This window comes from Arvicola amphibius, chromosome 1 (assembly GCF_903992535.2).
Source record: "Arvicola amphibius chromosome 1, mArvAmp1.2, whole genome shotgun sequence".
Lineage (NCBI taxonomy): Eukaryota > Metazoa > Chordata > Mammalia > Rodentia > Cricetidae > Arvicola > Arvicola amphibius.
The window spans coordinates 62,553,065-62,577,142 of NC_052047.1; the positions used below are offsets into that span (position 1 = coordinate 62,553,065).

General features: G+C 49.7%; 1 protein-coding gene across 5 annotated transcripts in view; it reads left to right on the forward strand.

Annotated features, from left to right (window-relative positions):
* Evc (EvC ciliary complex subunit 1) overlaps positions 1-21,318 on the forward strand; it is a 38,766-nt gene extending 17,448 nt beyond the window's left edge. The window contains exons 8-21 of one of the 5 annotated variants that reach the window (XM_038337124.1): positions 1,417-1,575; positions 3,651-3,867; positions 4,446-4,594; positions 5,056-5,154; positions 6,889-7,101; positions 8,026-8,135; positions 9,800-10,010; positions 11,269-11,475; positions 12,445-12,589; positions 14,330-14,537; positions 17,342-17,468; positions 18,802-18,895; positions 19,577-19,688; positions 20,042-21,318. In XM_038337124.1, the coding sequence (XP_038193052.1) occupies positions 1,417-1,575; positions 3,651-3,867; positions 4,446-4,594; positions 5,056-5,154; positions 6,889-7,101; positions 8,026-8,135; positions 9,800-10,010; positions 11,269-11,475; positions 12,445-12,589; positions 14,330-14,537; positions 17,342-17,468; positions 18,802-18,895; positions 19,577-19,688; positions 20,042-20,126 (2,136 nt within the window). In that variant the 3' untranslated portion in view covers positions 20,127-21,318. Of the gene's footprint in view, positions 1-1,416; positions 1,576-3,650; positions 3,868-4,445; positions 4,595-5,055; positions 5,155-5,732; positions 6,052-6,888; positions 7,102-8,025; positions 8,136-9,799; positions 10,011-11,268; positions 11,476-12,444; positions 12,590-14,329; positions 14,538-17,341; positions 17,469-18,801; positions 18,896-19,576; positions 19,689-20,041 lie in introns of those variants that run through there. The other 4 variants (XM_038337133.1, XM_038337141.1, XM_038337150.1 and 1 more) reach the window with 4 other exon arrangements.
* Positions 21,319-24,078: the final 2,760 nt, after the last annotated feature.

The following is a 24,078-nucleotide window of genomic DNA, read 5'->3' on the forward strand; positions in this document are numbered from 1 at the left end:
CCCGTGCTGCTGTGGAAAGGTGCTAGGGAAGCTGAGAGGGACATCAGGATCTGAAAAGGCTCCTTGGAAGGCCAGAGAGAGTCCAATCAGAAGAGATGATGGACCATATGTGAGCAGACACAGTCGGGGAAAGCTGGGAGGCTGGAAGGCAACTTAAAGAAGGAAGAGTTTATTTGGGCTTCTGGTTTCAGAGGGTCTGAGTCCTTTATGCCATGTGAAGGCATGACTGCAGGAACAAGAAGCTGAAGGCCTTACAGCCTGGACCACAAGGTGGAGCAGAGATAGAGAACAAAAAAGGCACAAGCCTTTAAACAATTAACGTCCTCCTCCAGTATAAGGCCACACCTCCAAACATTTCCCAAACAGTGCCACCAACTGGGAACCAAACATTTAAATGCCTGAGACTATGGGGGACATTTATTCATGGGGCACAGTTACTTTTCTCGTCTCTATGACCAAATACATGCCAAGTACCTTTAGGGAGGAATGGTTTGTTCAGCTTACAGTTCAGGGGGATATCATTCATAGTGGGAGAAGGCATGGCTGCAGAGTGTGAAGCAGCTGGTCACATCATATCAATAGTTAATGTTGGAGTTCCCCTCGCTTCCTCCTTTTTATTTCCTCTGGGATATCAGCCCTCAGGATGGTGGTACCTACGTTCAAGATCAGTGTATACCTGAAGGGATCTGAACTAAATACAGCCAATGATGCTCACTGTCTGTGACATCTGGGTTTTTCCTAGTCCCGTTGCTCTGCCTCGGGATAGAGAAGTAAGCAAGCAAAGCACACAGTTAACACAAACCTGCCTGCCAAGAAGGACAGTCACCAGAATTCCTGGCATCCTTGATGCTGAAGCTTAGATAGGCCGTGTTGTCACACTTTGAAGCCCCTAACATCTCAAACCATGAATTGACCATTCCTGGCTCTGGTCCTGATAAGATAAGGCGTGGGAAGCTAGATTTCAAAAGCAGAATGATTTCACGGTCAGCATCTTCTCTGCCATTTGGCTCTTTTGTATTTCTGGAACAGTGACTAATAGTTAGTGGCCTCCTGAGTTTTTATTTTTAGGCTATATTTAATTCCTTGGGGAGACCATGGAACTCCCAGGGTCTCATTGTCTCACTTCTCATGTTCCCAAGGAGTAATTGTGACCTATCTGGACCTTAAACTGTGCTTATAACTTTTATTGTCAATGGTACCCTGCGTTTGCTGAAAACACCTCTGTAATATGCCCCCAGTAGCTGGGGCCAAGTGGAGGGCCTACCATAGGGCATAATCACTGCTAAGATAAACCCACTTCAAGTGCAGAATGGTTGAGAATCTCTGGTGGGAGTAAAGGAAGACTCCCAAACACTAGCCAGAACTCTTTCTTGAATGAGATTCCCCCATTGCCTGCTTCTCATGCTCATTTCACAGATGGGAGCTTTCTGGAAGCAGATGGAAAGCATCCAGCCCATTCTCGTGGACCAGTTTAAATGTTCCAGCTCAAAGGCACGGCAACTAGTGATGACTCTGACAGGAAGAATGATTGCTGCTGAAGGGCTGCTGCGTGATGCTCAGGACCTGCATGCTCTGGTAACACCGGGCATGAGATGGATGGGAAGACACTCCAGCACCTCAGGGATCAGGAGGTCAAACACCTTTATGTTGTAGTGGGTGATTAGCACCCCAGAAAAGTGCAGTGAATCTACCTACCATGCATCCATCCTCAATTTGTCCATTACCCACCCATCCATCTTCTATCCATCCCTCATCTGTCCTTATCTGCCTCATCTATCGACTGTCAATCATCCGTCTATCACACAACTGTCTACCATCTGCCCTTTAAAAGATCTATTCCACATGCACAAGTGTTTTGCCTGAGTGCATGTATATATACCGGATACATGACTGGAGCCCAAGGAAGTCAGAAGAAGGTTCCAGATGGAGTTATGTGTAAATGGAGACTGCTTTTTTGTTTCCTGGCTGACCAGACCCAAATAATCACACATTAATTACAACACTGTTTGATCAATGTCTTAGGCATATTCCTAGCTTGTAGGCAGACACTGCTTGTTTGTTTCCAGCTGCGCAGACCCAAATAATACAAAAACTATACTAATTATAACATTGTTTGGCCAATAGCTTAGGCATATTTCTAGCTAACTCTTACGTCTTAAATTAACCCATTTTTACTAATCTGTGTATCGTCATGATGCTGTGGCTTACCAGTAAGGTTCTGGCTAGTAGCTGGCATCTTTTTCCTTCAGCAGCCATATTGTGTCTCTTTGACTCTGCCTACTTTCTCTCAATATCTCTGTTTGGATTTCCTGCCTGGCTTTAATCTACTAAGGCTTTAGCTGAAACAGCTTCTTTAATAACCAATGATAATAAAACATACTCATAGCATACAGAGGGGAATCCAGCATCACTAGCTAGCTCTTTTCTTAAGATAATCCATTTCTATTAATCTGTATATCACCATGAGGCTGAGGCCTACCTGCAAGGTTCCAACGTGTCCTCTCCTTCAGCAGCTACATAGCATCTCCTTGACTCTGCCTACTCTCTTTATGTATCTCTGTTCAGATTTCCCACCTGGCTATATTCTGTCCTGTCATAGACCACAGCAGCTTCTTTATTAACCGATGTTAATAAAACATATTCACAGCATACAGAGGGGAATCCCATATTAGTTATGGATGGTTGTGAACCACCAAGTGGGTATTGGGAGCCAAAGTCAGGTCCTTTGCAAATGCAACAAGCACTCTTAACCACTGAGCCATTTCTCTAGCCCCTTGTTAATTATATGTAGATGTGCACACTCGTGTGTGTGTGTGTGTGTGTGTGTGTGTGTGTGTGTGTGTATGCTCATAAGTGTCTACAGAGGCCAGAGGTGTCAGGTCCCCCTCAAGCCAGAATTGCAGGCCACTGTGAGCCACCAGATGTAGGTGCTGGGAATCAAACTCTGGTCCTCTGGGAGAGCTATACATGTTCTTAACGGCTGAGCCATCTCTCCAGTCATCTGCCCATTTTCACATCCACCCACCCATCCATCACCTGCTATCCCATGGTGGAGGTGCTGATCAGATCAGGGTTCTCAATGATGGCTGCACATTATTATCTTCTGGGGATTTTTTTTTTTTGAGACAGGGTTTCTCTGTGGCTTTGGAGCCTGTCCTGGAACTAGCTCTTGTAGACCAGGCTGGTCTCGAACTCACAGAGATCCGCCTGCCTCTGCCTCCCGAGTGCTGGGATTAAAGGCGTGCGCCACCACCACCCGGCTTCTGGGGATTTTTTAAAGATTCTAATGCTTGGGCTCTGACAGATCACCACCCAGTGGTCCATCTTAGGCTGACAGCCAGGAGCAGAGAGGTGTGGGAGACAGAGTCCCAGAATCTGAACTTGACTAGAGGACAATGTTTGAAGGGTTGGAGCCAGGACAGGATGGGGCTCTGAAGTAGCCCCCTAAAGAAGCAGACATACTGGTTCTACATGCACAGTGACTTATCCCAAACTCTGAATTCATGGGGAGGCTTCCATCCCAGCCTAAGATGCTAATGGGGAGAGAGGGAGTTCATTGTGTTTGGAATGCAATGTGGGAATGGAGCCCACTACCTCCTCCACAAAGGCAGAGCCCTCATGTCCAGCCATTGTCTCGTGTCTCCCTGTAGGATGCCCTGGAGAGATCACTGGGTCGGGCCCACATGGCAAGAATGGTAGAGTTCCTGAGGAACCAAATCCAGGAGGAGACCAAATGCCGGCTGGCTGCTATCTCCCATGGCCTGGAGCTGCTGACAGTCCAGGGACAGCTGTCTGGGAGGCAAAAGGAGGACCTTCTGACCCAACAGCACAAGGCCTTCTGGGAAGAGGCAGAGTGCTTTGGCAGGGGTGAGCGAGTGAGCCTGAGTTAGAGACCTGGCATAGTATAGTCTGTGACACTATGTCAGGGCTGCCTTCCCTTCCAGTACTAGCGATGGGCTGCCACTGCCAGGCTCAGCCTCCCTCCCTGCAGAGCAGGGTGATCATAGCCTGTGTGAGAGCAGGGCCATAGTCTATTATCAGTGGCTCATCTTGACAAGACCCCAGTGTCAAGGCGGTACCACCTGGGATTCAGTGGAGCAGAGTAAGGGAGAGGGTGTCAACCAGAATGGACCTAGACATGCCCAGGGGTGATCCATGCTAAGCACAGGCAACCCCAGCCCTGCCCAGCTGAAGGACTAGCTGGTGATCGTGAATCAGGTCAGCATCGGTGAAGGAAAGCTACACAGGTTCCCTGTGTCTGCTCCTGCTCACAGAGCTAGCTGGAGGTAGACTCAGCCTCAAGATTCTTGGGGTCATCATCAATGAGGCCTGCACAGGAGAGTAGGTCTATGACCTGCAGAGGACTGCCTGGTAGGTTGTAGGAGCAGTTCACCATGATTCTGCTAGAGAGTCACCTCCTATTCTGTGGTTCTTTCCAACTCCAGAATTCCTTCAGAGGAGCAAAGACCTGGTCCAGGCGTCTCTGGCTCACCAGGCAGAAGTGATGGCGGAGCTCACACAAATCCAAGAAGAAGAACAGAGAAGTTTCCTGGCTGATTCCCAGCTGACCTCAGACCTGGGGGAGTTCCTCAAGGTGACTCTGCCTCTACTCTATCCCCAGTTCCTTGCTCTTGCAAATTGAGCCTGGTCCATCAGACTAGACTTCAACTCAGGCCTCCTTGTGCCAGGCACATGCCCATAGCCAAGTGGCTCAGTCTCTGTGTCCCTGACTCCTTTCATGTGCCACTGATGATGAGCATCCTAACCTGGGCTGCTGAGAGAAGGTGGGCAATCTATAGCAAGCATACCCAAATGATGGTTCATGGTACAGAGTGTGAAAGACCCAAGCCTTTCTCAGAGCTATCCTTGGCCATGGGAGTGGAGCCACTGAAGCCATGTGACAGCATCATTACTCAGTTTCCTCACAATATATTGGAGTGAATATTCCTCCCATTTGAGATGTCAGTCAGTCATTGGGGATAGGGAAAGATTTTCCAAAAAAAAAAAACAAAGAGTGCCATTTTCTTCTGTACTCGGTTCCTGTTTTAACTACAGGCTTTTCATGAGGTCCTGGAGAGGCAGTGGCTGACCCGGAGTGACCAAGAGGAGGAAGAGGATATCAGGATCACGGAGGCCATGGCTGCACTCTGCCAAGTATGTGATTATGCTGCTCTTCTTGTTGCTATAACAAAACACCTGAGAAAAATGAGTTAAGAAAGGGTTGGTTGTGGCTCCTCAGTCCATCATGGTGGGAAATGCACAGCATCTGAAACATAAGGCATCTGGCCACATTGCACCTGCCATCAAGATTCAGAGAAACATGCATGCTGGTACTCAGCTTGCCTCCTTTTATTCAACCTGGAATCTCTCTTCACGGAATGGGACTGCTCACAATCAGGGTGAATGATTCCCCTCCTTGGTTAAGTGTATCTATAAATTTCCCCACAGACTCACTTGTAGGTGTGTCTCCCAGGTGACTCCAAGTCTGTCAAGTTAGCAATGAAGATTCCAGTGATCTAGCCAGACAACAGAGCAACCTTCTGCTCTGTGTCCTCCTGTCCTCTGAGCTGGGACACTAAGGACACGATCAAGTGGCATTTTATTTGCTGCTTGGAGGAGCCACAGACAACATCTTTGTTATGGGTTCTTCAAATCCATGTTGGAAACTGAGAGGTTAATATGGCTTTGAATCTGTGCACGGGCAAGTTAGAGCTGCCCGTTTTTCCTCACAGCTGGCTTTGAGGAGACAGGAAGAAGTGCATGAAGACCTCCAGGTGCAGGGCCCTGGGGAATGCTGGTGAGAAGGGCAGAACCCGGGCTGAGGGATGGAAGAGGGGTAAAGGATGCTGGTAAGGAATGATATACCACACCTCAGAGCTAGGCAGCACTGTTGGGAGAGGTGGCTCAGGTGCCCAGCTCTGTGTCAGGCTCTGCCTCACCTACCTGGTCTTTCCTTCCAGCCCTGTTTCTCCATCTATGTAATAGGACCTCAGTCTTCCTTCACAGTGGTACTATGACAGTTCAATGCCTGGGAGAACTTGGGACAACAGCTGGAACTGGTGGCATCCCGATCCTTGTTGACTCCATTACCAAACACTTATCAACACAGAGAGGAGAGTGAGTGGCCCGTGGAGGTGCAGGGTGAAGGTGAACCCAAAGACAGTTGTCTGTCTGAAGGAGGTGTCCCTGCATGGAGCAGGAGTCAGCATTGCAGATTCGAGTTAGAAAGAAAGTTAGAAGGCTCGAAGCACAGCTGTTCTGACTGATGCTGCCCAGGATCCATTAGGTGCCATCCGTTCTGTGGCCTTGGTGCCCTTGTCTGTAAACTTCTTCTATTAGTTTTGAGAAATTTGGTTATTTCTCCAAATGCCACTTCTGCTCCAACTCTCATGTCCCTTGCTTGGGGACAGCAGTGACCCCTATTGGACCTCCTGGTCTCTCTGTTGCCTTCATCTCCTGCACTGTGACCATCCTGTATCCTCCTTGCCTTGTCCCGGCTTTCCCCTGATGTGCCTTCTAATGCACGGGGTAGCTCTTCACCCGCTTCTAGATGACTGTAATTAAAATGGTAGATTGAGTTCTTAGAACTTTTGGATTCTAAAACGTCTGGTTGTCTCTTCTTAAACTAAGCAATGCTGTTTCTCATCACAGCCCTTTGCTTATCTTGGGTAAGCATGAGTAGAGCAACCACCACTACTTAAGGCCCGTTTCTTATAACCACTCTGGAAGGCAGATGGTTTGCTTGTGATAACTGCCATGTATGTGCGTTTTGTTCCTGTTGTCTGTCTTGCTTATTATCATGTGCTCTGTTTCAGTTTGGAACCTTAGTCCTCAGCATGGCAGGGATGTGGAACCTGACCCATAACCCCAGTGTGGTCCTCTCTTTAGGAGCTGTACTGTGGCACCATGGAAACCTTCCAGAAGTTTGTGGACACTCTGTTCCTGAAGACGCTCCCAGAAGTGAGCAGTCTCCCCGTGGCAGAATGCGAGGCCCTGAGGCAACAGGTCCAGGAGCAGGCAGCGAGACAGCTGGGGCAGGTGGACCGATTTCGCAGACGGCAGTGGGAACTCCTGTGTGACCTCTTGGAACAGGACAGGCGGGTGTGTCACCTGGGATCTGGGCTGGGCTATGGATTTGAGATTTAGGATGAGGGATTTCAGATGCTGGGCATTCCTAAGGGCCTCTTAGAGACACAACAGAGATGTGGTTCAAATATCTGAGGATGTGCTCAGTGCCAGAGTAAATGCTGAACATGCTCAAGGCCCTGGGGTGATGTCCAGTGCCCCCAAGAAAACAAATTCATGGTTACCAAGCTTCCCCAGCAGTCCCAGAAGGAGGACCAGGATGTGAACACACCTGCAAGTTCACCCAGGAAGTCATGAAGTGAAAGGCAGTGAATCAGAGGACAGAGGAGACAGTGCAGAGCTGTGGCTGCAGAAACAACAGGGCTGAAAGAGAAGCATAAGAGTTGGAGTCAAAGAAGGATGCTAGACAGTGTAGGCAAAGAATTGCAGGCCAGGGAATGGAAGTCTGAGCTGCAAGGCTTCTGCTAAGACCTGTGCTCCATCCAGTGGCCAGGCTCTGAAGACTCCAGGCTGGCAGAGACAGGAGACAGCCTGTTAAAACTCAAGAAACTGAGAAGGAACTCTTTTTTTAATCTCTCTCTCTCTCTCTCTCTCTCTCTCTCTCTCTCTCTCTCTCTCTCTCTCTCTCTCTCTCTTCTTATTGAGGGTTTCTCTGTAGCTTTGGATTCTGTCCTGGAACTAGCTAGCTCTTGTAGACCAGGCTGGCCTCGAACTCACAGAGATCCACCAGCCTCTGCCTCCCGAGTGCTGGGATTAAAGGCATGTGCCACCACCACATGCCTTGCTGCGTGAGATGAAAGCCTTCCTTCTGATCATATGATCATAGGAAGGACTGTGGGCCTGAGGGCACAAGGGAAGATGTTAAGAGGATCAGGAAAGAAAGGGACTTGTTAAAAAGGGGTCCAGCTGCTTCATGCTTCTCTGTCCCTCTGAGCACAGGTGTGGCTGGAGGAGTGTGCGCTGTCCACGGTGCTGCAGAGGCAGCTGCGGGAGCACCAGGAGAGCACCATTCATAGGGTCCTGAGCCGATTCAGTGGCCTCTCTGAAGAGTGAGTATGAACCCTGAAGGATGGGCTCTGTCTGTGTGAGACTCTGGGCTAACCTCCATGTGTGTGTGCTAACTGCAGTGTGGGCACATTGGCTGCCCCTGCTTCCCCTGTTAGTAAAGATGCACCGTTCCAGTGGTCTTCACTAGCAAGCAGTGCTAAGGAATGTTTCACAGCATTCTGCTTGGTAGAGACTTTTTGGAATAGCTCTTGTGAGGTGCATTTATGCATGTTGGGTTTGAGTACGATTCCAGATCTTTGGTAAATTTGCAATTTTACTTCTGTTACCACACATGGTCCAGATGTTGGAAACATCTGTCATCACAGAGATCCTCTGTGGGCATTTACAGTCACTCTCCATTCATCAGTCAACTATATATTCCCTTTCCACATTTTTGCTGTTCATGCTGCATGTTTTTTTTTTTCTGTTTGGTGAAAATATTTTTCCTCACTTTCTAAAAGAAAAATGACAGATACTCTTTTTTTAGTGACCCATATTTTCCCCAAAGACCTGGTTTATATAGGTATCACATGTGTGGCCACAGGAGAGGTGAGTACAGAAGCAGGAGTGTGGCTGTGGTAGAGGTGGTCACAGCCACACAGTGATGGGTTGGTGTGGCTGCAGGTGTGGCCGTTGTGGTGGGTGGAACACTAGCCGGTAGTGGCTTTGGCAGTGTTTGGTACAGAAAGTGAGTGGCTATGGTAGCGGGTGTTATGGCAACAGGCATGTGGCTCCTGTGGATAGGATGGCAGCAGGTGTGCCTGTTTTAATGGATGGGGTAAGTGAAGCATCAGAAGGGAGAGAGATAAGCAGGATGGACCAGGGTGACTCATTGAACACTGTCGGCTCACAGATGTTCAGATAGCGTGGAGCCTATGTCCTGAGCTGTACTAATATTTGGTCCATTTATATTTAATATAGACCAGTCTTCTGTCTCTTAGGATTCAATTTTCTACTTACTAGACTCTCCAGCACCTTCCACACATAATTCCACACTGCTCCAGACTTTTGGTCCATGTACTACCTTGTAGCTTTTCTGTTATCTTTCCACTTGGGGGGGTCATTTTTCCTGTTTGTATGACTGTTATTTTTATCGACTGATCACCGGATACTTGCTGAATGACTGCGGAGAGGAAGTCCAGATTTTATGGTGTCAAACTCCCCAGAACGCTTGTCTCCCTCCTACTAGGGATTTTTGGTTATGGCAGATGAACCCCATCCCTGGGGGCTGACTGGTTCCATGGTAGGGCTTTGTAAGAGGAGGTGACACACCTCCAGGATAAGGGCCACTGCAGAAAACCTGGAGTGTATCCCATATCTGCCTTTTGTCACTCACTGACTTCCAAAGCTCTGTCCGGTTTCTCAGCCTCTCTGAAACACTGTACATTACAAACAAAACACTGGCCCCTTCGCCTGGCCTCGTGTTGCCTTGACCTATGGGCGTGGGAACTCAAGTGCTTGTTCTGGCTTTAAACGTGTTTAGAATTTGTGTAATGGAACTGAGCAGGCACCATAGCCGCTGCATGTCCCTCTGAACTTGTGAAGGATCTGGCTGGATGTCACCAGGTGGGTGGTGGGATGGTTGACTCCCATTCATCCTCTGGGTGTGACCCCTCACTGGCCCAGGACTTCCTAGAGCTCTGACCAGCCTTGCTCTCTCGCACAGGTCCACACGAGGCATCCTGCAGGGCCACGAGCTGCTGCTCTGCTCCGCTCTGCGTAGACTGGCCCTCCGAGGCACCACCACCACTGCCCTGGCTCAAATGAGGCTCTCTGGGAAGAAGAGGCTCCTGCAGGAGCTGCGAGAGCAGCTGGCTCTGGAGCAGGGAGCCTCCCCCTGCCTGGAGGAGCATCAATGGCAGCTGCTCAGAGCCCTGGTGAGAACACAGTGTGGTTCCCCCCCAAAAAACCCTGCCTGAAAGTGCTCCATTAGACCCAAGTTCCAATCCTGCTTGTCACATTTGGATCCTGATACCCCAGGAGTTTGCTGGACAGTGTGACAAGAGGCCCAGGTTGGGACTTGACCCACAGGGCCTCATTGGCTCCCAGGAAGGGGTGCCTGAGGGCTGAGGTCTAGGTAGGGCAGGGCAGGTTTCTCCCCAGACTTTGTTCCTTGGTTTACAGACACATTCTACTCTTGTGTTCTGTGTGTACTGAGATCCTCACCTCCTCTTAGGAGAACTTCAGGTACCATGAATGGAGCCCCAAGCGCACAACCCTTCTGGATTAATTGCCCATGTCCTATGTCCATGCTGTTCAACACTGAAGTCTTATGATTAGAATTTAAACAAGTACATTTGAGGGTACATGGTCCAGCTCTTAAAGTTGGGTGGTAGAAGTGACTCTGAGGAGACACACAGGTCAAGGGATTCTAGTGAAGGTGAAATGAAGAGAATTCCACCAGGAATCTAAATGAAGTCTCAGGGACAGTGGGCACACAGATGGCACTGGAAGAGGCCCTTCCTGCTCTGTGAAGATTTTAACAAATTGAAATCATAGGCGAGTGTCAAAGCTGGGCTTTGAATCCCTACCAGCTGCCCTAGGTTTCCTGCATGAATCTCTTCAGCCCTAAGCCACAGAAGCTATGATAGTATCTGTCATGCTGATGACACAGGACCCCAGTCACTAGCTCCTCCTTAAAGTGAGCAAACAGATTACTTCTCTAGCTCTAGTTCCCAGTTCCCCATCTTTCCACCCTAAGCAGAAGCAGCCCCAAGTCCCTAGTTCCCATCCCCCTATTTGTCTCTGGTGCCATGTGCCCCACCATAGCTTCTATGATGTCCCCAAAGTTGGACCTGATATCAGCCTAGCTGTGCAGTTTGCCTTTTAGAAAGTCACTCAGCTTCTCTGAGCCTCTGAGACTTTGTCAGTCCTAGTAGTCAGGCTTCACCGTGTTCTAGAAGGATGAACAAGGCCCTCATTTTGTGAAGGTCCATGGATCACACCAAGCCCACAACTGATGCTCAATAAATGCCTTTGGATGAGGGAGAGGACTATCAACAGACACCTAGGCTTATCCTTGGGGCTAGTATTTCAAGCCTAGAATCTGCCCACCCTTTCTTTCCTTTCCCCAGCTTTCAGCCCAGCACAAGGCCCAGCCATTCTGGCTGGGGAATAGCTTGTCTTCCCTTGTAGGAAGCACGGATCCTGGAGGAGGCAGCTAGACTGGAAGATGAGGCACAGCAGACAGGCCTGCGGCTCCAGCAGCAGCTCCTTACAGAGGTGCAAGAGGCAGGGCAGCTGCTACAGATGCACTCAGAGAGGGCCGTTGGGCAAGCATTGTTGGTGCATGCAAGAAATGTGGCCAGTAAGGGCCGGACAAGAGACAAGGAAGACTTCAAGGTGAGAGCCAGGCCCTGTCCCTTGACACCAAGGGGCAGGAAGAATGGCTTTTGCTCTGCTTCTCTTTGAGCTTCCAGCCTATGGCATGTGCCCGGCTTGCCAGCCAAGAATCATGCAGCCCTGAGCTGTGTCCTGTCAACTCTAGTTCTGTATCAGCCAGAGGCACACCTGACTGGTTTCCCTCTCCACTGTGTACTGCACAGCAAAACCAGATCCCAGAGAAGTGGTGTGGCTTTCCCTGAGGCTTTGCAGGCAGACCCTGGCAGCTTCATGATCCACAGCTCAGCTTGGATGAGTTGGCAGTGGCTCGCTGTTTCTGTTGGTTGCCAGGCCTAAGTGACAGTGGTCAAAATAGTGACAGCGGTCATATGAGTGTGGTACAACATCTGGGTGCCTTCTCCACCCTGCTTCCTCAGATTCTACACAGCCCAGGTTGGATCCTCCTTTCAAATTTACAGATGAGGAAAGTGAGGTTTCTCATTGTACAAAAGATACCCTGAAAGCATGGCAGGTAGTGAGAATAGAAATGAAGCTGGAGCCAGGTCTTGGCTCATCTCCAGTGCCCACCCTATATCTCCTTGGTTACCCACTGGATCCATGAGGTGAGAAGTCTGACTAAGGCCGAAGGCCATGGTGTCTGTGGCCTAGCAAACACAGATATGTACAGGCTGGCAGGATGATGGAACCGATGGCGTCTCTTACCCAGTAAGGCTTTGTGCTAATGCTCAGGAAGGAAATGGCCCATCCCCAGCAGGCTTCCCAGTGTTACACCTTGATTGGCCAGAACTAGATTAAAACCACTATCTTGACCATCCTTGCCAAAGGGAAGTAAGATCATCATGACTGGCTGAAAGCAACCATGCTCACCCTGCCTGAGTCCTGGACAGTCCGGGTTGGGAAGAGGGTAGAAAGTTCAGTGCAGGGCAGGTGTGACCGTCCAGGTGTCCCTGTCTCTCCTGCTTACCACAGAAGACGCTGGTGGATACGGTGGTGGAGAGTGTGTATGTGACCAGCACCAGTGTCGGCCACCTCGTGCAGGCATATTACCAGCGCGTCGGGAAGCTCCTGCAGGCCCACGAGGAGCAAGTGCTGCAGCGCCTGAAGACCCTGCAGGGTAGGTGTCTCCCCAGCTAGAGGTCAGTGGTGGCTTTGCAAGAGTGGAGTCGGTGTTGCCCACCTGGAGAATCCAATTTGTTTGCGCATGTTCATGTGTGCATGCATGCATGTGTGTTTCCCTTTTTGACTCAAAAGCCTTTATAAAGGGTCAAGGGAGGCGAAAGATCATGTGTATACCACACAGCAAGTCTAGATGGTGTCTGAGAAGTCTCTGGGATGAATGCTTGTAGGTCCTGCAGAGAAACAGAAGTCGTTCCATCTTTGAGCTTCCTGGTAGCCAAAGAGATGCAGTAACCAGGAGTAAGACTGGGCCCCGCAGAACTCCTGAGACCCTGAGAATGTACTACCCAGGCCTTCTATAGCTAATCCCCTCCCACCGTCATACCTGTAAAGCAATGGATGAAAGCCACCCCTTCCACAACAACACTTAAAATAACACCCAGAGCTCCCTTGGGCTTTTCCTAACCTTCCGGCCTCCCTGCACGAGGGTCCTCAAAGCAGCACTGACTCCGTAGCTCACATGCTTTACTGCATTCCCCCCAGGATGGGCTCGGATTGAGCCCCAGGTGGAGGGACAGGAAAAGGGTCCTGGAGTGCCCTTTGTGGCTGTCACTGCTCTCAACTGGGTTCAGTTGCCACCTGCCTCACCCTCCCCTCATTCAGGAGGGTTCAGTTGAGATCTGGCATGCGCTCAGGAATCCATCAGGAACTCCAGGTTCCCCATCACAGTTTTTCAGAGAGATTTGGGCTTGCTTAGCAATAGACACCTGCACATCCGCAAAGCAGTCAGTACCAGGACCTGACATCTCCCCACACTAGGCCTCAGCTTGCCATCTGTGGACTTAGGGCTGGACTCACCCTCCTGTCCTCTGAGCTCTGACAGCCCATTCTCCTACTCCCTAGCTTTACTGCAGGTGTGCGGCATTGGCTTCCCTGACAGAGTGCAACAAGCCCCCTCTCTTGAAAGAACTGCTTCCCTAAGTAGCAGGGCCCAGGAAGCCTGTCCATAACTGCTGATGAAACCCCTCTGTGCATGGTGGCTGCTCAGGCCCAGCCAGTTCAGTAGCTGCTGGGGACCTCACTACCAGCAAAGTCCAGAACCATGTATCCCCCTTCTCCAAACTACTCCGTAGGTATTGGGTAATTTGGCAGAGGGGCATCTCCAGGAGGGTTGTCTGTCATCTGTGGTCAAGCATGGATTCCTAGGTAAAGGTGGCACTATAGTAATTATGCAACAGATAGCACTCTCAGCCAGGGCAACACATAATAGTAATAATAATAGTAGTAGTAGTAGTAGTAGTAGTAGTAGTAGTAATAATAATAATAATAATAATAAATTATAATAATGATGATGATGATAATAATAATAATGTCACAATTTTTCTGAATAGATAACTGCACATAATAAAGAGTTGCAAGCAATGAGTGTGAGATCAAGGCCAGATGCCTGCTCCTAAGGTCGCTCACACTTGGCATTCCAAGGCCCACATAGCCCCAGCTCAGCTCACTCAACCCTTCTCCCTGCTGCCTCTGACTCTGGAAGGCTTCTGTGGCAGCCTCTTGCTGTGGAAGCTTACTTGTCACTTCTCCTTGCTCCCGACAGAGAGCTAGAGGGGAGCCACGGGTGCTTTGCTGTGCCGAAGCAGCCATCCATCACATTCTCTTGCACTGGCCTTCCCTGTACTGGTGCCTGTGATGCACTATGGGAGCAGGCGTGTCATGCTCACCCCTTTCCCAGGTCCCCAGCTTCACCCCAGGCCTAGAAGAGTCTACCTTTCAAAGGCACAGCTTGATTGCCTTATCTCTGTGGGTCCAGGTGAGAGAATCAACACTTACAAGGTGTGGAAGAAGCAAGAATTCAGTGACCTACCGTCAGGGAGCCAGACAGCACCGTTGGGGAACCAGACAGCTGATACCCATGGAGCTACCCAGGCGGTGCAGCAGAGGTGAGGCTCAGGGTTGTCTGTGGGGTCCCAGCATGGGGTGTACTCCTCTCTACACGGTGGACTTGGGATCCTGCATGGTTTGCCTATTGATGGCTTCCCTGGCAGAGCTGCCTCACAGCCAGCTCTGAATTCTTTCATTTATATCTTGGGCTCCCCAGGAACCAGCCTCAAGGTGAGAATTTGTATGAAGACTGATATGTGTGTATGTGTGTGTGTGTGTATGTGTGTTTGTGTGTGTGTGTGTGTGTGTGTGTGTGTACAAGTGTGTGTGGCAGCTCAGGCATAACCTCAACTGTTGTCCCTTAAACATCATCTACCTTAATTTTTTGTTTGTTTTTAGAGACAGGATTTCTTTGACCCAGAACAAGACAGGTCTCAGTGGCTACCTGGTCCAACTCCACATGGTTTATGAGAGAGGAGAGCCAGCCTGACAGAGAGGATACTCATGGTCTCTCTTTGAGTCCATAGTAGACTCAGCTTTCTTGAAAGTCAGGGGGGAACATGCTGGAAAGCTAGGCATTGCTGTGTAACAGACATTCCTAAGGAGAGCTCCATGAAGACAGAGCTAGCCCATTGCAGAGTAAACAGACAAACCAGAGGTTTCCTCCTTGTTATCCCATGGATGAGAAGAATCAGGGTGACAAAGAAAAGACTGTATCCCCAGGATAGAAAGAAGGAGCCTTGGGGGTCAGTAAAGAGGCAGTAGGTCAACTTATTTAGGGTTTGTGTCCAAAGGCACCAGAGTCAGCATCCTAGCTGGGTCTCCGAGGTTGTGATAGACACCATGACCAAAAGCTATTTGTGGAGGAAAGGGTTTGTTTGGGTTCTGTGTCCATCCTGAAGAAAAGTCAGGACAGGAACTCAAGGCAGGAACTGATGCAGAGGCCGTGGATGAATATTGTTCACTGGCTTGTTCTTCATGGCTTTCCCAGCTTGCTTTCTTCTGCAACTCAGGGCCACTTGCCCAGGGGTGGGACTGGCTAGACCCTCCCATACTCATCTTTAATCAAGAAAATGCCCCCACCAGCTTGTCTATAGGCCAATCTTCTTCAGGGGCATTTTCTCAGTTGAGGTTCCTTCTTCCCAAGGGACCGAATTGTTAGTGGCCAGTTGACAATAAACTAACCAGCTTATTTATTCAGCATGCAGCAGAGGGACTCACACACCCACACTTACTACAGTGCTTTCCACAGTGTGCACGGTATCCAATCAGCCCAGAGGCCCATTGGTGGAGAAATGGGTGAAGCAAATGTGATAAATAGGTAGAAATAAATATACTTGATAAAGTATCGTTGACCCATTACAAAAAAGTGGCATATCGTTTACAGGAATGGAACAGGTGATAGCCATGTCAAATAAGATAAACCAGACTCAAAATGACAAGCACACATTCTCTCTTAGGCAGAATCTAGTTTTTTAAGAAAACATGAAATTAGAAGGGAACTGTTATGGGAGGGGAAGGGATCAGTATGGGGTGAGGGCTGGGGATAAGAGGTGGAAGTGAGCAAGTGCAATAATAAAAGTACATGATATACATGTGTGGCAGTGTTAGATCACAGTGGCTGTCTGGGCAGAAGTACTTTAATGAGAAAAAGTGGGAACAAATAGATAGATCATGAATGGGGAGATGATGAGTGGATGGAACCTGGATGGATGGATGGATAGATGGATGGATGGATGGATGGATGGATGAATTATAAGTAAATGGATAAAGGATCATGTATGGATTGATGGGTCATGGCTGGTTAGATGAACTATATAGCTGGGTCTATATGGATGGATGGATCATGGACAGAGTGATGGATAGATGGAGATGAATGGATAAATGGATCATGGATAGATGGATAACTGGGTCATAGATGGATTGATGGAACGTGGATGGGTGGAGATGGATAAATGGAAGGATGGATGGATAGACCATGGATAGAGACATGGTTCATGGGTGGAGAGATGATTTGGTCTTACAGGATGAATAGAAATTTACAGGCCAAATGCAAGGAAGCAAGGAAAGGTATTCCAGCAGCCTAGAGAGCAAGCAGCAGGGCGAGACAGCATTCTTACGCCTTGTGTAGCCCAGGACATGCCTATTGGTGCTAAAGGTAACTTCCGCCTTCAGAACTAGTCAACCTTTCTGGAAATTGCCCCAGAGATGTAAAGAAGGAGAATAGCAGCCACAGACTACAGGTCAGGAATAGATGTCACTGTTTTCAAAGGGCCAGAGCACGATCTGCTGAAGAGGGAGAGAGGGAAGGGGTCTGTGCCCAAGAGAGAAGGCATGCTCTCGGTGTGAGGGACCTGGCCTCTGCCCAACCTCCATTCCTACTCTCAGAGTGAACTGGCTGCTTTAATAAGGTTTTCTCAGATGCTGTCTCCAGAAAATGAGCTTCCTTGGTGGTCTTGGAATGCCTCTGCCCTTCATGGGAACCTCTCTTTTTAGGTAAGATTTTCTGCCCATGAGAAGATGCCAGTGTGCAATTGTAAGTCCCCACCTAGGAATGTACTGACTTTGCTTTTGTCCTGCTGATGTCCCCAAACGTTCCTAGGAATCTAAGTGCCATGTGCATGCAGGATATCTTAAATATCACCATGCTTTATGGCCGTGCAGCCTCAGGGTCAGAGTTGAACTGTTTGGAAAATGTGATTGCGGGAAGTCACACACGTTTTCCTGGCTCCTCTCCAGGCTTCAAAACACACGTGCAATGAAGGGTCACAAGTCTGTGGTGTAGCATGTCTTTTGAAAGGGGTTTGTAGGGACCTCTTGGCCCAGGGTTCCAACAGTGTTGACGATCCCTTCATGCCACCAGGATGCTGTCACGGCAGAAGAAATTCCTGAGCCAGTTCACACAGCACCAGCAAGGCCGCCTGAACTGTCAAAAGCAGAAGGCGCGCGAGCTCGACCAGCTCGAAGCCCAGCTTGAGACCCAACTGCAGGTAGTTTTGGGAGATGTGTCACTAGGGGCGGTGGCCTAGGGTACAAGGGAGAGGCCACACCCAGGCTGACAGCCAGCTGCATGGGACCCTGTAAAACAAAACAGAACAAAATCCTGTGCCCCTTTCTAAACATCTCCACCTCTGCACCTCTCTGTCTGTGGCATCTTTGACTCTGAGTTCCATTGGCCAACACAGTGTGACTTCGTGAAGAGAGCATCAGCCCCTTGGGGACATCAGGTCCCACAGTCTGCAGGTGTCTGCAGGGCATACATGCTGAGCAGCCCATCTGCCCATGGCTTTGGACGTAGGAAAGGAGAGAGCATTTCCCTGTGTGTAGACCACCACCAAGACGGCTACAGGGTGTTGGGGCTGCCACCTCTGCCTCTTGGGCAGTACTGACAGTAACTAAGGCTCACACTCCAGGTAGAGCATTTAGGGAGGCTTAGATCTCAGGCCATTTAGTCCACAAAAAGTCCCAACCTGGAAGATTATGAGATGTGACTCTACCTCCAAATTATCTGTCTTAAAAATATCAGGGAATGACAGGATGCCTTAAAACAAAATCAGAGCACGACAGTATGGTTCTGCAGGTAAAAATGACTTGCTGCTCAAACCTGGGCCTGTGCTCCATCACCAGAACACAGGGTGGTGGGAGAGAACTGGCTTTGGAAGCTGTCCTGTGACCACCATGTGTGCACTGTGGCACACACACACACACGCACACACACACACACACACACACCTGCTACTACTGCTGCTGCTGCTGCTACTATTACAAACGAATAGATAAATAATTTTTTTAAAACAATCAGAATTTCAGAATGAAGGCATGTGACAATGATTTGGCCTTTTCCGTGTCCATCTGGACAGGAGTGGCAGTAATGACAGAGGTCTTAAGAATCCTGTGAACAATGAACTTTTGTTCCCAGGGGTCCATTGCAAATGGCAGCTGATCTGAGAGCTCTCAGACCCTCTCAGAGCCACTGAGGTGGTAGCTGCAGTGAAACTCACTACAGACAGGGAAACTAAGGTTAGGAAGCCATGGCTTCCGGGTCTTCTGGCAGCCGTGCACTGCAGTGGAGCAGAGCTGAGGTTTGGCGATGGCTGAGTCCCCAGTGTCCTCGTTTGTGGACAAGGCTGTGAGACTAGGAACGGAGACCCAGGTGTCTAGAGGGGCACCCTCCCTCTGTCCTGATCCTGTCCTCATGGGGTTCTGCTGGGAAGGTCCTTTTCCCCACTGGGACATGGGATGATGCCACCAGCCATCCCCTACCGTGTAAGGCTTCGATCAGGGGCCGAGAGGCAACCTGATCGTCTTCCATCTGTCTGTCAGGAAGCTGAGCAGACCTTTATCTCAGAGCTGGCGACACTGGCCCGAGTGCCCCTTACTGAAAACAAGCCATTCTCCAGCAAGCGGGGACTGCCAGGTAAGTCTCTGCACTGTGCTGCTGCAGCGGGAAGGGCTCTGAGCTTAGAAGAGTGAATGCCAGTTTATAGTCATCGAGCTTAGATGTGGGTGCCAGTGGACAGCCACTATTAATCAGCTGTGTAGCCTCGGGGGCTCTGCACAGCTTCTCTGGACTTCCCTGTTCTCTGTACATCAGGGCATCACAGAGACCCTGGTTCTCTAGCGTCCCACCATGCTGGTTTCTGGCTCTACTCCTCTCTGGCCTCATCTTATTCTCGTCTCTATTTTCCCATCTGTCAAATGGAGAGCTAACACCTCTTCCCCTGCCAGAGATGCACCAGGGGCATCCCAAGCTGATGTCATCTGGTGGTGGAAGTAGTTCACGGGTATTGCACACACAAGTTCTGTCCAGCACCTGCACTCTGCCCTCTGCCCTCTCCCATTCCTGTCTCCTGGATCCTGGATGCTGTGGGTGAAGCAGAAAAAGAGCCTGGTGCACCCACTTCCATCTTAGCTCTGTCGAGAGGAGGCTGTGGGGTGTGGGGAAATGCTTTGCTTCCTGATATTCAGCTTGCTTAGCAGTGATGTGGGCACAGTGGGTACAGAGTTCACCTGCCCACCAGGGTTGCTTATAAATCGTGGAGGCAGGAAGCGCCGCCTAAAGTCACGGAGTGATCCTGGGCCTGTCTGTCTTCTGCAGAGAAGCCGGTAAGGACCAGACGAAAGAAGCCCCCACCTCGGGAAAGAGAGGACCTGGGGCCGCCCAACAAGGATCACCCTACCCAGGCGGACCACACCACAGGACCACTCAGGTACGAAGGATCCTAGCCCACTGCCTTTCTCCTGACATCTGTCAATTGTCTGAAGACTGGAGGTGACCCTTCTTGGGGTACTCCCGTGAGGCCCAGGAAATGCTGGTAATAAAATTGAGAATAATGGGCAGCGAGGGACCATAACAGGAGTTGTCTGCATTACTGGGTACTGTCGCTGGTGAATCAGCTCTGGGCGGCTGGGGCAACTGAGCCGGTGTCTCCATTCTCCTCTGGTGCTGGGTGGCTTCTGCCGGGTGTTTGCACATTGTGTCCACCCCCCGGAAGTTTCACTTCTTCCGGCTGGCTGGTCCTGCATCCATAGCGCAGCATTCATGTCCGATCTGTGTCCACAGCAGCAGAAGGCTGGGTCAGCAGGACAGCGACGCTGGCAATGGAGAAAACTCAAGGAAGATGCTGCAGAGAAGAAGCAATCTGTAGCTGGAACCCTGCTGAGATGGACCTACTGCCTGCCTCGCTTCCTCTGTGGCTGCAGCCTTGTGGTTCAGTTTGGGCCAAGGGTTGAAGGCGGGTCTTGAGAGAGGGGATGCCACCTACCTTAGAAAGTGGAAATGACATGACCACCAAGTGCCTGGGATGACTGGAGGTGGTGGAGACAGGCCTTGGAAAACTTCGGCTTCTGCCCTGGTGCACTTTCCCTGACTGCTTGCTTCCTCTCTCGGGAGCACCCTCTACTCCTGCCCTCCAGCCTCACGGTGTCCTGGTGCTACCCAATGGCCCCTGGTTCCCAGCATCTCCACAATGTCCTACCTGCCAGGGTCTCAGCATCACTGGTGTTGTCTAAGCCTAAAGTCCTTGTTTCATCCACATTGCTCCACAGTCATGTCCTGCCAGAGACCCAACCAGGACCAGCCAACTTTTGCTCTTGGTAGCTCTATCTTTTGGTTCAGGAGTCCTGGGACCTGGTTACTCAAGGATGTCAGACTCTCAGAGCCAATGTCCTTGGCACAGCCATGGAGTATCCATAGGTCTGTTCTGAATTATTTGGAGCTTGGGGACCACATGTGCCTGTCACAAACCATACGATCTCCTCCTTGGGCATGGAGGGCGTAGGAGGATATCCCTACCCTCAGGCTTCACTGCAGAAGGGGAAACCTTCAACCAGCCAGCAGTCACTCCCCTGAGGAGAGATCCCCAGGTCACCTGCTCCTCCAGAGGGATAAGAGGACTTCCATAAGCTTCCAAACCAGTCCCACTTGCCCCCCAGGTCAGGGGTCTTTCCCACTCAGGGGACAATCTCTTTCATCATCAGGTATCCCTAATCATCACTGTCAACATTTTGGGTGTGATCCCTCTTTGCTTGGGTGTGAAAGCTGTTGATGCCAAAGATGGAGTCTCTCATGTCAGACCCAGAGCCACGTGCAGCCAGGAGGTTGTGAATGGCACACACTGGTGCATTTGAGATGAGCACTGACACACATGAAAACACTGCTTCACACTCGTGTGCCTGCGAGTGATGCCTGAGGCCAGGCACTTCTGACTGAGGGCTCGGCTGATGCAGCATCCGACCTTCCTTCTCCTTCCCTCTTCCATTCTCCTGCTCCCCGTGCCGTAGCCTCCTTGCACATGAGCCATCCCTGACTCATTCTTAATAAAAACCTCTAGCCCAGGAGTTGCTCTTGCTGTTTCAGGCCTGTGGGGACCGAGGCTTTCCTGTGCATTGCAGAGCGATGGGCAGCAACCTTGGGGTCTACCCAACTGTTCATCTCTTGTATTTCTCAGTGATAGGTTAATGTGTGCCTCCCCTGGGCAAGCTCAACACTGCAAAGCTCTACAGTGCCACAGATTTCTAGAACACGCTGGCTTCTGTGACACAGTAGCCCCTCTCAGGGATCTTCTGGACTTTCGGGACTTTTAGTTTCTTAAAATATGAACTAGAACTGGCTAGTTAGAAAGGTGGCCCTCATGGAAAGCCCTCTGCATGTGTATACATTGTGTGTGTGTGTGTGTGTGTGTGTGTGTTTGTGTGTGTACATTTGGAGACCAGAGGACAACCTCCCATATGGCTTCTCAAGTTCTATCCATGTTTGTTTGTTTGTTAGCCAGGATTCTCACTGGCCAACTTAGCAATTAAGAGAGGCTACCTGGCTTGCAGGTCCCCATGCTTAGAAACCAAGTACTTTAAGGACTGAGACACTCACTCCCCCTGTAATCATCCTTTTAACCAAATCAACCTTGTCTGCCCAGATTGGTTGTTCTCAGCATGAATCCACAGTGCCCTCTGGTGGCTTTGACGAAGCATGTCACCTGAATATACGGAAAAGCTATGGTTTCTTTCCTGCAGAATTCTACAACACAGCTTGCATGGAGATCCCTATTGTCACCCAAGTCCTCTGGTTTGAGGGTGTGAATGTGACAAAGACAAATGATGTCCCTCACCTCCTCCAGAACCAAGACTGGCCGGTAACTGAGTCTCTTAGGGTTTCTATTGTGATGGCCCAAAGCAACCTAAGGAGGAAAGGGTTTATTTCATCTTACACTCTGTGTCACAGTCTGTCGCTGAGGGCAGGAACCTGCAGGTAAGAACTGAAGCAGAGACCTTGGAGGGACCCTTCTTGGCTCACTGCTTACTGGTTTGCTCCTCAGGACTTGCTCTGCCTGGTTTTTCATAGCATTCAGGACCGCCTGCCCAGGGGTGGTCTCGCCCACACTAAGCTTGGCCTTTCCACATCAGTCACCAAGAAAACACCCTACATATTTGCCTCCACTCCAGTCTTATGGAGGTATTTCTTAATTGAGATCCCGCCTTCTTGGATGACTCTAGCTGGTATCCATATTGGAAAAACAAAGAGATAAACACAACCAGCCAATACAACTGACCCCTTGTCAGCTCGACACATAAACACATTGTCAATGACAAGCACGTTGTCAACTTGGCACGCGAACACATCGCTACTCAACTGCAACCTTTCCATCCTCATTTGCATACAAGATGCCACGTCAATATTGGAATCACAACATAAAGCAGTATATCTTCAAAAGTCCCAGTACATAAAATTCACTTGGAAGGTTTAACCTCTTTAAAATATCCCAAGTCCTGCTGAGGAGAGGGAGGAGAGATTATAGAAGCCTGGAGCAAGGAGGGGGGATTAGGGACATCACAGAAAAACCCACAAAAATGGTTAGTCTGGTTCACGGAAACTCACAGAGTCTGAATCAACAACCAGGGAGCTTGCATGGGACTGACCTAGACCCTCTGCATGTATGTGACAGTTGGATAGCTTGGTCTATTTGTGGAACTCCTGGGAATGGGAGCAGGGATGTCCCTGGTGCTTTGGATGGCTCTTGGAAACCTATTCCTCGTGCTGGATTGCGTTGCTCAGCCTGAATACAGGGGGAGGTGCTTGGTCTTATGGCAGCTTGATGTGCCATGCTTTGCTGATGCCCAGGGGAAGTCTGCCTCTTTATGAGTGAATACAAAGGAAGGATGGATAAAAAGAGGTGGGGGGAAGTAAGGGAAAGACTAGGAGGAGAGGAGGGAGGGAAGGCTGTGGTCAGAATATAAAATATATTAATTAAATAAAAAGTTTCCAAAATCTCTTTAGAAAGTGTCTGAAGTCTCTAACATTCCAATGACTCTTAAGTATAGACTTCTGTTTTTAAAAAAGAAAAAGAAGACTAAAAAAAAAACCCAAGTTAAATACTTCCTTACTCCAAGAGGAAAGAGTCAGGGCAGTCACAATCAGAATAAAACAAACCAAAGATCAACAGTGTAAACAGTTCAGCTTCAGAGGTTCAGAACCCATTCACAATCCTGTGGACTGGGAAGAGCCTGGACAGCTCCACTTCTCTGGCTCTGCTAACTACAGCGCACACCCTGATCTCCTAGGCTCAGGCTGACTTGACTCCACACATGCTACTGTCTCTGGTGGTTGTCCTGTGGTACTGGCATCTCCGAAATGCCAGGGTCTTGTCTGCATCTGGTCTGTGCCTTCACCAGTAGCCTCTTTAAAGCTTTCTTCAAAGACTCTAACCCAGCCGTATGTTGCCAAGCCTCAACTTCCTCCATGGCCCCTTCATACCTTTAAAGCCAGGACCTCTCCTGCATTCCAGAGACCACACATGGGAAGGCAGCCCAGAGGGGAATTAAGGACACTAAAGAATGGGATGGCCGGGCGGTGGTGGCACACGCCTTTAATCCCAGCACTCTGGAGGCAGAGGCAGGCGGATCTCTGTGAGTTCGAGACCAGCCTGGTCTACAAGAGCTAGCTCCAGGACAGGCTCTAAAGCCGCAGAGAAACCCTGTCTCGAAAAAACAAAACAAAAAACAAACAAACAAACAAAACAAACAAACAAACAAACAAAAAAAGAATGGGATGGCTGGCCTAGGAGAAGCCCTTGTCCAGTACCTGCCCACATGACTTCATTCCCA